This window comes from Chanodichthys erythropterus, chromosome 3, assembly GCF_024489055.1.
Source record: "Chanodichthys erythropterus isolate Z2021 chromosome 3, ASM2448905v1, whole genome shotgun sequence".
Lineage (NCBI taxonomy): Eukaryota > Metazoa > Chordata > Actinopteri > Cypriniformes > Xenocyprididae > Chanodichthys > Chanodichthys erythropterus.
Window position 1 is genome coordinate 64,211,918 of NC_090223.1, and position 18,236 is coordinate 64,230,153.

The 18,236-nt window shown below is 35.7% G+C and overlaps 1 protein-coding gene and 1 pseudogene across 1 annotated transcript in view; one reads left to right on the forward strand and one right to left on the reverse strand.

Moving 5' to 3' along the window:
• LOC137005220 (zinc finger protein 721-like) overlaps window positions 1-18,236 on the reverse strand; it is a 143,115-nt gene extending 124,879 nt beyond the window's left edge. Inside the window, exons 1-3 of the mRNA XM_067366039.1 lie at window positions 18,181-18,236; window positions 17,441-17,672; window positions 13,283-13,809 (exon numbers count right to left, since the gene is read on the reverse strand). Of these exons, the coding sequence (XP_067222140.1) occupies window positions 13,283-13,809; window positions 17,441-17,672 (759 nt within the window). The 5' untranslated portion in view covers window positions 18,181-18,236. The remainder of the gene's footprint in view (window positions 1-13,282; window positions 13,810-17,440; window positions 17,673-18,180) is intronic.
• On the forward strand, window positions 3,960-6,020 carry LOC137014317 (zinc finger protein 391-like; annotated as a pseudogene).

The following is an 18,236-nucleotide window of genomic DNA, read 5'->3' on the forward strand; positions in this document are numbered from 1 at the left end:
AATAGAAAACCCACTAAATGAAGTGTGTCTGTTTAATGTTTCAAATTACTTTCGTGAAAACAAAATGTTTTAATGTGTCATCATCATTTAGTGTAACAGATATATTTAATGCAAAAAGGAATCAGTTATTTTGACCTGTATTTGATAAAGTATATAAAAGAATAAGAGATCATACTAAATTTCATTATATTTTAAATGATTAAAAACTTCTTGGTGACAAACAGGTGAAAGCTAGTGGTTTGAAGGAAAGTGGCAAAGTATAAAGATTTAAAATGACAATTAAAGAGTATTTTGGGCTTCACTGTGATCCTTCAATACAGTGTTTGATTGTCAGCAAATTATTCTCGTTCTGAATATGCCTGAAATATGTTTTTTTTCTTTTGTGCTATATTAACTATATTAACTTTTGTATTTCACACCTAAACTAAATGCATTCAGAATTTATATCGGTCTATCGTAAAGTAACTGATGCTAATTCAGAACTTTATTCTGTTTCTCCATTAAAATATTGACAGATATCTAGAAAAGTAGTAAAGAACAGTAAGAAAAACAGTTAAAAGCATAAAGACAAAAATAATTGTTCATATTCGAGGTCCACAAATCCCCTTAGTCTGTTGAAAATGAAATGAGCTTTAAGTGTCAATTTACAGCAGATCTGAAGACATCAGCATAATAAATGAGGTGAAAACAGGAACTATTGACATGAAATAAAGAGTGTTTTCAGCAGTTTCTCTGTTAATATTGATGATCCTCAGACTATCAACACTCATTCAACAAGACATTCAGATCATTCGCAGATCATCTCACTTTATTCTGAGTGTTTGCTGATAGAAACATTATTAGAGTCCTATAAACTGCTCTACTGAAAGACAATACTGTTATTTCTCACAACATGAAATGGATAAAACACCAATAATACAGAAACAAACACTAATGACACTCATCTTCATCAACCACTGCTGCTAAACAACTACAGTAATATAGTATATATGAACTGAAAGTTTGATTTTCTAATAATAAGTACATTGATTGCAGTAGTGAAATTAGATCAGAAGAGACAATGATCACAAAACCATTAAAAATAAAGAGCAGCACAAAGTTGTTACAGTCTGTCTAGTTTCTGTTTCAGTTCATGGACTCAGTTTGTTTTCATTGATCACATGTTCTGTTTCCCGCCATCATCATTAGTTAGTTTGCATCACCTGTGTCCCATTAATTAACCCTGTTATGTTTGCTATTTAGTTCCTCCTGTTCACTCAGTCTTTGTCTGTTCACCATTTGACTATGTTGTGTTGCACCTCTCTGCCTGTGGATTATTGTATTAAACTGATATTATTCTCCTCATCTGTGTTACCTTCCTGCAACCAGCCGTAACAAAAGTAGGGTTGTTGTCATGATACAGAATAATCTTATATTTAAGATATCAAAGCATTGATCTGTATTAAATCCAGTATAATCACCAGTATAGGCTACATGTAGATTAGAGAGGATGAATTAAAGTGTGAACTCAATGTAAATGAGGTGTGTGTGTGTGCGCGCTATTGGAGATGCTGTTATGCGTCCCTCGATCATTTCTCCTTCTACACTTAATGCAGTTCAGCATCTGAGGAAGCCTTTTACTCCACAGACTCCCATTCTGGTTCATATTTCTGAAAACTTTTATCTTTTTCTTTCACAAGCTGGACTAATAACAGCTGCCATCATGAGCTACTCTCTGTAAAGTTAAACTTCCCACCACTGTCAGCATCCAGTCTGGATGATCATGTGATGTATCAACAACCAATGACAGAGAGCTTTACTTAAACTGAGTCTCAAGACAGAAGAAGCACAAGAGAGTCTGCTCCATCATTGCTGAAGATCTTCAGCTGTGGCGGGTGAGAACTTTATGATTGAGGCAGATCTGACTATCCTGACCCTACCTGAATAATCACAGGGTTAAAGCTGAATGATAAAAGACACACCGACTGACAATATATAAGACCTATGATGTTTGCATATTTTTGTAATTTTCAATTTGTACCTGTTATCTGGGGAATAATATGAGCTTTGTTCATGAACTTTGACATCATAAATGTAAACTCTCCAGGAGTGTTTTAACGTTTCATATCAGGCCTCCTCCGATCACACTCCATCACTGTGAGAAAAGAAGAAACTAATGTTAAATATTTTTATTTGAACAGACCAAACTATAATGTATCAGAATACATCATGTATCAGATTAATTAATCTAATTATTAGCATTTCAAATTTGGCTGAGAAATTAGCCCCAGAAGATCATCTAAGAGACAAAAAGTAGCTTTAAATATTTGATTTGGTTCAACATGTGGGTGAGTAAATGATAATTATTAATTATTAATATGGAAATACGATTTATTTAAGTGATCCGCTTGTAAAGTCATGACATAAGGAACGCTGTTTCCGGGTCCAAGCCTCGACTCATTTCACTTGAGAATGCCATCGACGGACGTTAATGAGCGCTATTTATTCATATTAAACATCAATCATTTCAAAAAGTTAAACATTTTAAATACTTACAGTCTACACAACAGTCTCCGTGCTCACAGCATCACATATATTAATATTTTAATGATTTATAAAAGATGAATCACTGTCTGGCCATCTGGAATTTTGGTATGGAGATAAAGGTTATGATTATATTTTTTTGTAGTATTACACCACATTGTGTGTGTGTATATTAAGCACCATTTGTTGTTTTCTTGTGGTATGAGATAGAGCGTTAGGACCCGGAAGCGCTGCCGCGTGACGCCAGACTTAACAACCGAATACTCATTCATTCAGGAATGAAGTAAATGGCTCTCTTTATGAGTGCACATTTGAATAATTGATTCACCCGATTGATTCGCTCAAAACGCAGATTCATTCGGAAACAAAACAAAACACTGTTTAATAACAAAATCATACTAAATTAAAAGCAAAACATTTATAATAGTTTTAGATGAATGACCATATTAATAAAAAACATGTTCCAGAAAGTGACAAAGTAGTTCCTTATACAATGATGTCCATACAGTGAATGAAAGCTTTACAAAAACTGCAAATAGTTTAAGTAGAAATGTAAAATCTCAGAGTTTTTCTCTAAGTGAGATCTTTCCAGCAGCATTTGTGAGTCTGAGACAGGGAGAGTTTTCAGTTTCTGCACATAAAACTGTTACATGTTAAATCTCTAATTACTTTATTACAATGAATCTTATCATAAAATCAAACCATGTTTCATTGTTATAGTTAATTCATAGTTATTTAGCAGCAGTGGTTGAGGAAGATGAGTGTCATTAGTGTTTGTTTTTGTGTTATTGGTGTTTTATCCACGTCATGTTGTGAGAAATAACAGTATTGTCTTTCAGTAGAGCACTTTATAGGATTTCCTCATACATTGTGACTCCAATAATCAGTTTCTAACAGCAAACACACAGAATAAAGTGAGATGATGTGAATGTCTTGTTGAATGAGTGTTGATAGTCTGAGGATCATCAATATTAACAGAGAAACTGCTGAAAACACTCTTTATTTCATGTCAATAGTTCCTGTTTTCACCTCATTTATTACGCTGATGTCTTCAGATCTGCTGTAAATTGACACTTAAAGCTCATTTCATTGCTGTAAATAGACTGAGGGGATTTGATGACTACAAATATCTACATTTATTTCTGTCTTTGTTTTCCTTACCATTTATAATATTTGGAATCATTTCGTTACATTATATTGTTATCATTTAATATAAAAACAAACCCTGTAACTGATATATATTTTTTATTTTGGCAGATCAGCTCCTCCCACACTGGGATTAATCATCAGTGAAGCTCCTCCGACATCAGTCACATCATCAGTGAAGCCCTTCCCACATCAATTCTCCAATAAATGCTGGCATGTTCCCATTAAAGGAGCATCAGAAAGAGCTGAAACCAGTAAAGACTGAATTTATTAAAGAGGACAGTGAGAACATGAGTGATCCAGAACCCTGCAGAATGAAACACACTGAAGATACTGAAGAACAAAGAGGTTGGTGTTTATTCTTCATTCATTCATGATGCTGAACAACATTCATGTTAGAAAGATTCAGCTACACATTTAGATATGCAGTTAATCTAATATTCAACAAATGGTCAGTAAAGTGAGATTTGAAAAATGTTCATATTAATTGTCAACATCAGGTCAAAATACATATTTTTATATCTGGTTTAAAATTTCCAACAATGTAACCAAAATTTTAGACATGTTTAAAAAAAATATCAGTAATATCAGTAAACACCAAACTGAATCAAGTAAATTCACTTTCCAGAATGGCTGACAGGGTTGTAAGCTTGACTTAAGCAAAAACTGATTTATAGTTATTGATAAAGTTGTATTTTTCATAAAATGTAGAAGTTATTCATAGTTATATAGATTATTCTTCTTGCAGTAACTTTGGTAACAGGGTTGATGAATGTGATCAACACTGTACAGTTTGTGTAAAAATGAGACGATAGATTGAGATTATTTTCTTGTCCTCCCATCATGCTGTAGAAAGAGCCCAGATGATGTCACTTCCTGGGCGTCACACTTTTAAGATGAGGAAAATTCATAACAGGGTTGAGGGTCGAAATTCACTTGAGTTTGTTTTCAGTGTCCCACATTCACATGTGTGGAAGAAAAAGTGACTAACTCTTAATAATTAAACAGTTTTAGTACAATAAATATCTTAAATAAATATCTAAAATCTTAAATAAATAAATATCTTAATTAAATATCTTAAATCTAAAAGTTGGTGTTAAAATATGACAATAATTGTGTCATTCATCAACATCTTTAATAGTTCTCACTACAGAAACATGGTGATTTGTCTATAATGTTTTAAATATAATAATTGTTTCAGGGACATATAATAAATATATAAAAAGGCATTAGAAGTGATCAGAATATTGTATAGCAGTTGTCTACTTCAGTACATGAAGGTTCACTTTTATGTTCTTTCACTTCATAATCCTCATTTTGAATTACTTTAATATACTGAAAATTAACTATTTTTGTAATTTCAGAGCTGATGGAAGTGAAGGAGGAGAGTGAAGAACTGAGTGAAGTGGAGGAGGAACATCATGTCAAACCTGGAGAAAAACCTTTGAGTCGCTCAAAGACTAAAACTACTTTTTTAAAGAAAAGAGCCAAGAAATCTACAACCTGCACTCAATGTGGAAAGAGTTTCTCAACCAAACAATATCTTGAGCTTCACATGAGAGTTCATACAGGAGAGAAGCCGTTCACTTGTAATCAGTGTGGGAAGAGTTTCTTACAAAAAGGACATCTTAAGAGGCACATGAAAGTTCATACAGGAGAAAAGCCACACACATGTGATCAATGCGGGAACAGCTACAGTCAATCATCAAGTCTTAAAGCACACATGAGAAGCCGTTCACATGTGATCAGTGTGGGAAGAGTTTCACATCAAAACAACATCTTGAGATTCACATGAGAGTTCATACCGGAGAGAATCTGTTTGCATGTAATGAATGCGGCAAAACATTTCTCTGGGCATCAAACCTGAAGAGACACCTGACAGTTCATACAAAGGAGAAGCCATATTCATGTTCTCTGTGTGTGGAAAGAGTTTTTCACAATTGTGTAGTTTACAAGAACATGAGAAAATACATACTGGTGTGAGAGAGTACATGTGCTTTGAGTGTGAGAAGACTTTTACTACAGCAAGATGTTTAATACAGCACCAGAGAATTCACACTGGAGAAAAACCTTACAAGTGTTCACACTGTGACAAGAGATTCAGTGATTCATCATCTCTGAAAACACACGAGAGGATCCACACTGGAGAGAAACCTTACAAGTGTTCACACTGTGTCAAGAGATTCAGTTGTTCATCAAATCTGAAAACACATGAGAGGATCCACAGCAGAGAGAAGCCGCACATGTGTGATCAGTGTGGAAAGAGTTTCTCTTCTAAAAATCAACTGAAGATACACATGAAGATCCATGCAGTGGAAAAACCACATCACTGCAGATTGAAATCACGATAAGTAGTTCATCTTATGTGATGAGGAACAAAGTAGTTTCCTTACAGCCACAATAAGCAGCAGGACCGTTTGGTGGTTGCTTAGTGTCTGCTTGGAAAATCTGAATCTTCTCCTGAAACTACAACAGAACGATCAAATCACTGTTAAAACAGACTGTGTGGATTCTTCCCTTAAGGTCAATGTGACAAACTACTGACTTACACTTAGTGAACAAACTGCTATGTTTCTATTATTGTCATTTACAACATAACAATAAAACAACCTACAACTATTAACTTGTTGCTCATCTTCATTCATTCCATGATAAATCTCCCACCATTTCCCATCATCATTACTTCGATCTTCTGTAGTAGTTCTTGTACCTGAATGTCTGATTTACTCCTGATATTGAAACAGTAAAATTGTCCTCCACATTCAGTCAACATCACAATCTTTCAGTTTAAGATGTTCATCAATGCCTGTTCCAGATCCTCCAGCTCATCTCCATGCGTGAACAGAATCAGGATGTACTTCTGAACTTCAGTAGTAAAGGTAAGCAAAAAACAGGCCATCATGGTAAGAAAATTAGACAGTTTTCAGAAAATATTTACAATATTTCAAACCATGCCTTGACAAGTGCTCCATTCTGACAGTTCACAGAATTATATGTGGCAAGTCAAAAACATCTACGATAAGACAAAATCTATTAGGCAATCATAGTAAGAAAATTTGACAGTTTCCAGACTATATTTACAATTCAATGTGCCAAATAATAAAGACACAGACAAGAATGACACTGTGTAGACTCACTGGGCCCATGCCTTGACAAATGGTCCTTTCTGATAGTTAATGAGAAGACATGACACTGCAAACAGTTGATTAATGCTACCAGAAATGGACAAGGGGATGACTGCGTCAAACAACTTGTGTTCCTTCACCCGCCGGATAAGGCGTTTAACACACACCCTGAGCCTGGCAACAGACTGAGTGTGTCTCACCTCTCCAGTATACAGGTGCTGGTCATATAATTAGAATATTGTGAAAAAGTTCATTTTTTTATTGTAAATTATTTTTAAAAATGAAACGTTCATATATTCTTGATTCCCTACATGTAAAGTAAAACATTTCAAAAGTTTTTTTTTTTTTTTTTAATTTTGATGATTAGAGCGTACAGCTCATCAAAGTCCAAAATCCAGTATCTCAAAATATTACAATATTTCCTAAGATCAATCAAAAAATGGATTTTCAAAACAGAAAAGTTCAAGTTCTTTAAAGTATGTTCATTTGTACACTCAATACTTGCTCCTAGCACAAATTACATCATCAGTGAAGTGTGGCATGGAAGTGATCAGCCTGTGGCACTGCTGAGGCACTATTGAGCCTTCAGATCATCTGTATATTGCTGGATCGACGGTTTCTCATCTTTCTCTTGAAAATATCCCATAGATTCAGGGGTCAGGCATGTTGTCTGGCCAATAAAGCACAGTAATATCATGGTCAGCAAACCACTTGGAAGTGGTTTTTGCACTGTGAGCAGGTTCTAAAGTCCTGCTGGAAAAGGAAATCAGCATCTCCATAAAGCTTGTCAGCAGATGGAAGCATAAAGTGCTCCAAAATCTCCTGGAAGAGGGCTGCATTGACTTTGCACTTGATAAAACACAATGGACCAACACCAGTAGACGTCACGGCCCCCCCAAATCATTACTGACTTCAGAAACTTCACACTAGACTTCAAGCAGCTTGGATTCTGTGCCTCTCCAGTCTTCCTTCAGACTCTGGGACCATGATTTCAACATTAAATGCAAAATTGACTTTTATCTGAAAAGAGGACTTTTGACCACTGTTCACTGTCCAAATCTTTTTCTCCTTCGCTCAGGTAAGATCCTTCTGACGTTGTTTCTGTTTCAGAAGTGGCTTGGTAGTCCTTTTCCTGAAGATGTCTGAGTGTGGTGACTCTTGATGCGCTGACTCCGGCTTCATTTGACTCATTGTGAAGCTCTCCCAAGTGTTTGAATCGGCTTTACTTGACAGTATTCTCAAGCTTGTGGTCATCCCTGTTGCTTGTGCACCTTTGCCTACCCAATTTCTTCCTTCCAGTCAATTTTGCATTTAATATGCTTTGATACATCACTCTGTAAACAGCCAACCCATTCAGTAATGACCTTTTGTGTCTTACTATCTTTGTGGAGGGTGTCAATGATTGTCTCCTGGACCATTGCCAAGTCAGCAGTCTTCCCCATTAGTGTGGTTTCAAAGAACAAGAGATACCCAGAATGTATACTGTAGGGATCGTCATTAAATGAAACTCAAATGAAAAATTCTAATTAAAAAAAAAAAACACTTTTGAAATGTTTTATTTTACATGTAGGGAATCTAGAATATATGGAAAGTTTAATTTTTAAAAATAATTTACAATACAAAAATGAACTTTTTCACAATATTCTAATTATATGACCAGCACCTGTATATGACAATATTCAGTCATAGCGCTACCTGCTGGCAAAAGGAAATGGCATTTTTACATTTAATTCACTACCAGAAACACATTTCAATATGCCATGAAGTACCAAACATGCGAGACACGTTAAATCATGCAGCACTTGGCTAAGTGGTAATGTATGCGATTAACGCCACAAAGCAGGAAGTTGTTATAACTTAGGCATACAATGTCCGGTCTGCTCCAAACTTAAGACATTTGATAATATTTCTGGCCTGAACACATCTATATCACAATATTCAGTTACGGTCAAAGCGCCACCTGTTGGCAGCAGGAAGTGTGCCACTTTGACATGACTTTGCTTTTATTCTCCTGTATTTACACACTTACATGCATGTCGCCCACTATTCACTCTTTTCCGAAGGCCAATGGGTGAGCCCGGGTACGAGGGCCCTTTCAGTGCTGCTTGCAGCTTTAATTAACATTACATTTGCGAGTATGAGTCTCGCTCGGCTTGTGAATGAGTATAACTTGAACACAGCCACTTAAAAACTGTTCATACGCTTCTATGGGTTTGATTTTGGTTGTCATTTGTTGAAATAAATACTAAAAAAATACAGTGTGTCAGTGTCTGTCCGCTGAATGGCCATCAGATTCTCCTCCATGGCCATATGGGAAAGTGAATATTTACAGTTACATTTACACCCTACCAACACAGAAATGGATCGACTTCTGTCAGGTTGTTGAACATTTATTTATTCTGACATTTTCTATAATATGATTGCTGAAGCAGCAGCATGTGACACTGTTCTCATGGTAATCAGATCAACATTGTAAACCGAATTCTAAAAAACTGATGTGAAAACACCTGTAGTGATCACGTGTAGCGATCAGTTATTAATCAATTTATGGGTGAAATATGAATATAATAATTCATAAATCTTTATGAATAATTATTATGAACATACCGATGCAAGGGGGAATTAAACATATATGGTGAATTAATTACAACAAATTATAATCAATCACATATATGATTAGTTCTGGTTTAATAATTATGTACAGAAACTATCCGTTTGTCCAGCAAACCAGTAAGTTTTCCACAGACTATTATAACAGAAGTTATCCTCTGGCCACAAGGATAAATTCCTATGATAGCATCAAACATAGAGTGATTGTATTAGAATTGAAACGTTAAAGTGACCTGGTTTTTGTTGAATGAGCAAGAGAACAATCGAGTATGAATAATGTGTTTAATATATGAAAACTACCGAGGTTATACATCTAAATATATACAGAAGATATACACATATATATATATATATATATATATATATATATATATATATATATATATACACAAGAGTGAAAATGAAGAAAAGACAGGAAAAGAAAGATGATCAAAGAATGGCAAATTACAACCGTTAAACCTTTTGAAAGCCAGCACAGAAATCAGTTTAAACGAATTTCAAAGAAATCATAATACTTGCATATTGGTTCAAGTCAGTGTGCAGTAGAGTTTTAGTGCGCTTGGCTTGGTTGGTCCTTTCCGAGAGGGGTTTCTCCGGCGGGGTTTTCAAACGAGGTTTAAAGAGTAACTTAACCGAAGAGAGAGAGAGTCCAAAGAAGTGGTGTTCCCAAAAGAGGAGCGCAATGGAGGTGTGTGGTCACCGGAGACGCAAAATTCGTTAATCAGATTAACTGGACGTAGCTACATTAAAATTAACATTACAATCAGTTAACCTGTTCGTCCAGTGAACGCTCAGGGTTGATTGTTTATTAATTCTAAGAAATGTCAATTTCCAAGTTATGAAAAAATAATATTTCTTATTGTACTGTACTACTCAGAACACGTAGTCCGGATCTATCACTTAAGAGGCAATTAATTAGCAGACGGAGTCAGAACCAAACGTGTATTGTGCACAATCTTTATTAACTAACTCACAAACACATAACTAAACTAACAAACACATAACATAACATACACAAATGGTCACACACACACACACACACACGCAAGTCAGAATGAGTAATGATAGAGTTGAACCGGAAGAGATGCTGTTACTAGAGCTACATGAAATGTAAAAGGCAATCTGGAAAGGAATCATCAGTTTCTTCAGCAATAGCAACGGTACATCTTACAAATTAATACTAAATTGCTATTTAGTGTTAAAATGTACGATACTTGCAAGGTGCCCTTAGGCTGAGGAGCATCGGCTCTGCCATCTGAGGAGAGGTCTTGAGGATTCAGTCCGGAGTTTTTATCAGTCTTTTCCATGTTGGATGAGGAGCACATGGCTCGTTTGTAGGCCGAGGCCTACAGGCCTTGCCTAGGCCGGCCGCAAGGACAGTCCGTTCGGTCGTTCAGGAGTGGCACTATCCACTGACTTTTAACCTCTGGTCAAAGCCAACCTCTTAGGAATGATGTGGGCCAATGAGGATGTTGTATTTCCGGGTGACATACACCTCCCCTTGTTGGGGCTTTTATGACCGATTAAGATTAAACTGGTTGAGATTTGAAGAAGGACTATTAAAAGATCCTTGTAATACTTATGTGTTGCGCATGTATGGACATACCGCATACACAAACATTCAAATCTTCCCGCTGGGAACCCGTAGACACTAAACATGGTATGATTGAAGTTACCTTGCATGTCATACCACTTAAAAATCATAAAACATGTAAATACAATGAGTACAATACAACAACAGTAATAATGGATACCATTTCCTGAGATTACCATTTCTTTTATAGAACAGTCTGTCTCTAAGTTAGTGCAGTAACATCTGTGTTCTGTGTGGAACATGCAGGGAAAATGCAGAGTTTTGTGTGTCTCTTTTCTGCTCTCCATGCGGCATTTATTGGTGCAATAAAGTTTGTTACAGAACTTCTCTGGGGATGGAAGCCAGGCCCCAGAATGAGGTTAAAACCATTGGTTAACTAGCAAATAATCATGTCTGATTTGTCTCAATCATTACAGTACCGATCCGATACCATTTTCTTAAACAATACCTAGTTGTGCCTGCTATCTTTGCTTAACACAGCAAAAATCGGAAATCAATTCTTCTCCGCGGCCCAGAATGCAAACACAGGAAGTTGTGCTGTGTTGCCACAAGCAACCGCTGTTTAAAGCAGCGGAGAAGTGAAAACGCGCTAGCAGTATGTCTGCTGTTTGGCAGTATTTCAGACCAGTAAAACGGCGACATGTCTCATATGCAATGCTGCAATTTCGAGGGGTGGCACAAGTATTGGCAACTTTAACACAAATAACTTAATAAAGCATTTGAAGACGTGTCACCTCGCGCAACACAATGGTTACAGAAAGGCTAGGACGGAGAAGGATGAGGCGTGCCAGCTTCATTCAAACAAAGAGAAAAGTTTTCAAGAGACAAATAAAGATAACCGACAAAATTGTCGTCTGGATGACCAGCCGCTGTCAGTTGTTGAAAACGTGGAATTTTTATTTAACTAAATTGTTTCTGGACTTTAAGTTTTAAATAGATTATTTTGTTATATAATTATATTCCTAGATTTATTTGTTGCACTGTTTTTATACAGTTATATTGTAAAACTAAAATACCCTTTTCAGTTTACAGTGTTAGATTTGTGGCTGCATTTGAAGTTCTTTTTCACTTAAAATAAATAATATAACTGACAAATGTATGTCAGATAATAAAAATACTCTATTGTATTTTTTTTGTTCTTGTTTTATTAAGGGATAAGTCTGAAGCACACCATAAATAATTCTATCAATTTATACAGGGCTAGTAGTATATACAGCTGTTTATACAGAATACATACCCAGGTATCGGATCAGTACTCGGTATCGGCCGATACCCTGAGCTCAGGTATCGGAATCGGTATCGGGAATGGAAAAGGGGTATCGGAACATCTCTATTAAAAATAGAACAATACATTCTACAGGGATGTGAGATACATTATGGAATAAGGGAGATAAAGAGCTTTAAAAAGAATCTAAACTCATCACATCAGAACAGCATATAGAAGAAGTTATAGTTTACAGGCAAATTCCATCAATAAACTAACACACCTACAATTATGTAACAAACACTGGGAAACATACATGCATGTGTATATATGATGGGTACTTTTGGCACAGTCATATTTTGAGAATAACTGTACATACCATCTCTAGGCATGTTTGTGTGTGTGTGTGTGTGTGTGTGTGTGTGTGTGTGTGTGTGTGTGTGTGTGTGTGTTGGTGTGTGATCTGGTACTGAGTCTCTGGGCCCACAACAGGGGGTTGGTCCTTTGAAGTCCCAAGAGCTGGCAGTATAGCCGCCTGGTCAGCTTCGGCCAGGTGGTAAAGTTGTCAAAAGGGCTTGTCTTTTGCAGACCGGCCGGAACCGAGGGGAGATTTTACTGAACAGTCCAGCCTGCTAAAAGCGTTCTGAACAATCCAAAGTTTATTGACTACGAACGGATCCATCCAGACGCTACACACCAAATTATCATTCAAAGGGATAAAATATCTTCTCTTCACTGCAAACGATACCATGAAGAATGTTAATATTTAACAAAGTTAAAAACAAAGTAAGCAGGTTCCATATTCATTTCAATACCAGCAGACACAAAATGCTATAAAAGGTGACAACTTTTAAAGTTAAAAAAAGATACAAGTTATGTAAATGATAAAAGCTCATTGTGGTTTCTTGGTTTGATAGATTTGATCAACCGTAAACGAGTTTGTGATAGTAGCGTAAGCTTTGTGAACTGTTGTGTCAACCTCGATTTATTGCAATATTGAGCTGTTCAATTTTATTTTGATATTACAAAATAATGAATCAAAGTTACAGGCTTTTCTCCAGTGTGAGTTGTCATGTGGGCTTTAAGGTTTCCTTTTTGACTGAAACTCTGTCCACACTGTTGGCAGGTGTAAGGCTTTTCTCCAGTGTGAACTCTCATGTGGACTTTAAGTTTTGCTTTGTCACTGAAACTCTTTCCACACTGTTGGCAGGTGAATGGGCTCTTTCCAGTGTGAGTTATCATGTGTTGCCTGAGGCTATGCTCCCGTTTGAAGTCATTCCCGCACAGAGTGCAGGTGTGAGGCTTTTCTCTAGTGTGACTCATCATGTGGACTTTAAGGTTTCCTTTTCTTCTGAAACTCTGTCCACACTGTTGGCAGGTGAAAGGTTTCTCTCCAGTGTGAATGCTCATGTGGTCTATAAGGTGTTTTTTATGTTTGAAACTCTTTCCACACTGTTGGCAAGTGAAACAACTTTTAGCTCCTGTCTTTTGAGCTCCTTTTTGTAAAGAAAACTCTGCTGATTTTTCTTCACTCATTAAATTATAATGTTCTTTCTCTTCTTCCCTTTCATTAAGTTCATGACTCGCCTCTCTCAGTGCCATCAGGTCTAGGACAAAAAATAGACAAAACAAAAAACAATTCAGACATTTAAAGCATCAAAATCAACAACATGTATGATCTATACCCTATCCAATCGTATGGATCAGAAATAGGCAGCTTTGGTACTGGAGGGCCACTGTTTTGCAGACTTAAGTTTCATCCCTAATCAAATACACCTGCCCTTAATTTTCAAACATTCCTGAAGACTTATGGCTGATTTATATTTTTGCGTCGTGTGTACCCCGTAGGTACGCCTATCTGTTCTAAAGTATTGTTTTGTGTAAAACATGCTGAACTCATGCTGAAGATTGGCAAACAGGCTATCCATTAATTAAAGGATTAACTATTTCCCCACAAAAGCTGTTTAATCAGCATAGTGAAGCCTCTCATCCATTCGAAAAACAGCCTCTGGTTTCATTCTCTGTGTACCGTTAGCATAGCATTAGTCGTTACGCTTTTTTGTCTAAAGGTTGCAGGCTTGCCTTCCAGTGGCTTTGGATCTACATTTCCTGCAGAGTTCAGCTCCAACACTGATCAAACACACCTGAAGCAGTGAACTAAGATCTTCAGGGGCAGGTGTGTTCGATCAGTGTTGGATCTGAACTCTGCATGTATGTAGATGTCCATGAACAGGATTGGACATTCCTGCTCTAGGTTACTGATTCTCTGATCTGAGACTGATGGATATTTCAAATAAATCTACAAAGTGTCCCGTTGAGGTTCTCCAGGGCTGCGCTCAAGTTCAGATTTTTATGCCCTTCCCTTGCTAACTTCCCTCCATCTTAAGGACTCAGATGTACATCGTTTACTCTGAACTAACAGAATCTGTCTACTACTTTAACCCTTGTGCGGTCTTCGTTTGGAAAGTACACCCAGGGTCTTCGGGGTCTCCACAGACCCCAGGCAACAAAATTTAATTTTGTAACAATTTTTTGTTGTTGTTGTTTAAAAAAAACAAACAAAAAACAAATGTAATTTTACTCTGTTTATATATTTTTTTATTCAACATTTGTGCAGTTTCTTGAGGATAGTGAAGCTCTGCAGCATCTACTGGATAAGGTGATCATTTTTTACTTTTAAAACTGCACTTTCCAAAAGATGGGCAAAAATCTTACACTAAACCATGTCAAATTATCCATGTGATCCCCATGAATGAAATTTAGAAATTTGGGTCTTTTAAAAAGTGAATTGCACATAAAAAGCTGTTTTTGTATAAAAACCTACTCAAAAAAAGATTTATTTATTTAAATAAATGTAAAAGATATGATAAATCCTTTATAAAACTGCACAAATATGAAGTCAAAACATTAATAAACAGAGTAAAATTACGTTTGTTTTTTAAAAAACAATTATTTAGTTACAAAATTACATTTTGTTCCCCGAGTGTGAATAAAACAAGATATCACTCAATTTTTTTTATTTTTATTTGTAGATCTAGAAAGTGTTAACCACTGTACAAAGTTTCATGTCATTTGGACAAAGACTAAAAAGACCCCAAAGACCCTATAAGGGTTAAATGTACCTCTCTAAGCTTTTGATTGCTTGGAATCTGCCATGGAGCTGATTTGTAGATGCACTTATGTTCCAGAAAATACTGTGACTATAAAACGATTATTTTAAAGGCTTGAATATGTGCCACACTTATTGCTGCCAGCTGGTGGTCCAATAACCATGAACAACAATTGATCAGCTCCCATGACCAAACATACAACCACAACATGAAATGTGATTTATACAAATCCATTTCCAGCTACATTCATATGTGGTCTGAAATCCTATTCAAAAATTGTATTTCTGGAAGTCTGTTTCAGTCCGAGCGCTCTGATCAGATTTAGCGTGGTTTGTTTGACTTGCTCACGCCTCGTCAAACATAAACGTCAGACATTGTTATAGGAAACATGTTTAAAGTCACTGCAGAAACAAGGTTGTGTTGGTGCCGGACGAGGAGAAAACAGAGACATATTTTGAAACCAGCGGAGATGATAGCACAGAATAAAGCTAGAACAAAAAATTATATATGATTCCACCAAATTAGCTTTTTTTGTAATATGGCAAAGCTCTAAACATCAGTCAATCAAGTATTATTTAATTAATAATAGAACTTTATCAACAAGAATTAAAACTTGATAACCATGAATGCATATTTGTCATTTTAACTAAGCAGAACTGGTGGTGGTGCTTAAGATATTGTTTGTCAATCAGTGTTTGTTAAAAAAAATATTGATAATGGTAATTATTATTACAAGAAGATTATACTACTACTTCCGCTTTTCCAGTCCTTAGTATGAGCAAAGAATATACTCTTTGGTATGAGGAAACGCAGCTGTTTATCATATTAGATAAATTTGAGAATGTTGAAAATGATGTTATAACGTTACTCTGAGCGTTCGCTCGGCGGCTGCTGTGAGACACTGTTACACACTGCTGTAAGATAGATCGATTTTACAATATCATATTAAATGCTGGATGGCTTGTGTTGATAAATGACAATGCAATTAATTTTAAAACGTATTGGATGATGGAGAAAAAAAATTAAGCTGCATCTGATTATGTTATGTTAGCTATGCATGGTACTCACAAGACAATTAGATTTAAACAATAAGACTAAACGTGTTAAACTATATAACGATAATTTTCTGCCTATGAAAAAAAAAGTTGTTCCCTTAAAACATGTGATTTATTAAAGTCTTTGGTGTTTCCATGGTTTCTACAAAATAAAATCGGAAACCGAGGGTAACGCGGGTATGACGCCATTGACAGGCGACTCCTCACACGTCCTGGAGCCTTGGTTAAAATTGCAATTTTCTCACGATTTACAAATTGTTGTAAACATTTGGGATATTGTAAGTACTCAAGTGAACAAAATACATAACACTGGCCTAGTGGTTTTTGGATATTTTACTGCAAAAATATTACCTATTGTACCTTTAACCCTTCACAGATTCGACATTCGACATGTGACCATAAATGTCTGAGTAGCCTATTTTAGAGTTGTTTCTGCTTTTATAAGAAAATTCAAGTGATCGCGCCGGCGCCTCGCGTACACACAACATATATCAGTTTTAGTAACTTGACATTGCAGCCTGTTAATTGTAAAAATAACATACATTCAACCAAATATGTAAAAAGTTATAGTAGTATGTGTACAATAAGTGTTTAAATAATATAGTTTAGCCAAATCGTGAATATGGAAACATTTGGATTTGTGACAAATTATAGGTTATAACACCAGTTTTTAGCTTTAAATGAATTAGATTTGGCTCAACGTTTATATATTTTTTTTATAATTAAAATAGTAGGTTACAGTATAGGTGCCCCCAAATACACAAATATACCCGTGCGACTTAAGAGTGGTTTTGTGGTCCGGGATCAGATTTAATGGAAACACTGTATTTTAAAGTGATGTACACATTACTACATTTACTCACTATAGTAATGAGTTAATAAAGCTTAATTACAAGTAACTAAACCCTAACACTAACTCTATAGTATGTCCACTTGAAGAAATTAATGAACCGACTGAGTGAATTAGGACACTTTTCTTCAAGATTATACTTCTGTATATTCTCTATTTCTGTGGAGCTGGACATTTTAATAATGATCAAATGACTGAGTTCAGCTGTGAGAATAAAACCAACCTGTTTGTTCCTCAGTTTCTTCATGTTTCACTCTGAATGTTTCTTCAATCTTCATGTCTTCAGTCTCATCTTTAATAAACACCATCTTTATATCTTCACTCTCTTCCTCTTTAATGAATGCCATCTTCATGTCTTCAGTCTCCTCTTTAATAATTATCTTCATGTCTTCAGTCTCATCTTTAATAAACTCCATCTTTATATCTTCACTCTCCTCCTCTTTAATAAACTCCATCTTTAAGAAGAGAATAATTAACAGAGTTAATGGTCTAATGACCCTGTTAGACAAAACAAATCTCTAAAAACTAACGCTGCAAATGAATAAACTTAATAAGGCATTTATGACTGATGAAAACATGTTTAGTTTGTTAGTGTTTGTTGTTCTCGTTCATGTTCACTGTTTGAGCGCGAGTCGTGATTCACTGAATCATTTCTCAAAGTATTTGATTCTATTGAAAAGTTCAGTTTCTCCACCATGACTCTCCAGAGACTGAACTCGTGTTCATGATAAACTGATTTATGATAAATATAGAGAGAAATGAGACGCAGGTTTACTGTTTCTCATCAGTGGATATGAGCTTTACTCACACAAATATCCTTCATTACAGTTAGATAAAGAATCACAATGTTACATTTAATAGTAAATAAACTCATTTCACATCGCTTGTTTAAAACAAAACACACAACTATAAATCATTGAACTGTTTCTATCGATTTAAACAGCTTAAATTCTTAAAACAAACCTTTCTTCAGCAGAATCACAACAGATGCAGGAGCGCAGCGCAGTCTTATGACGTCA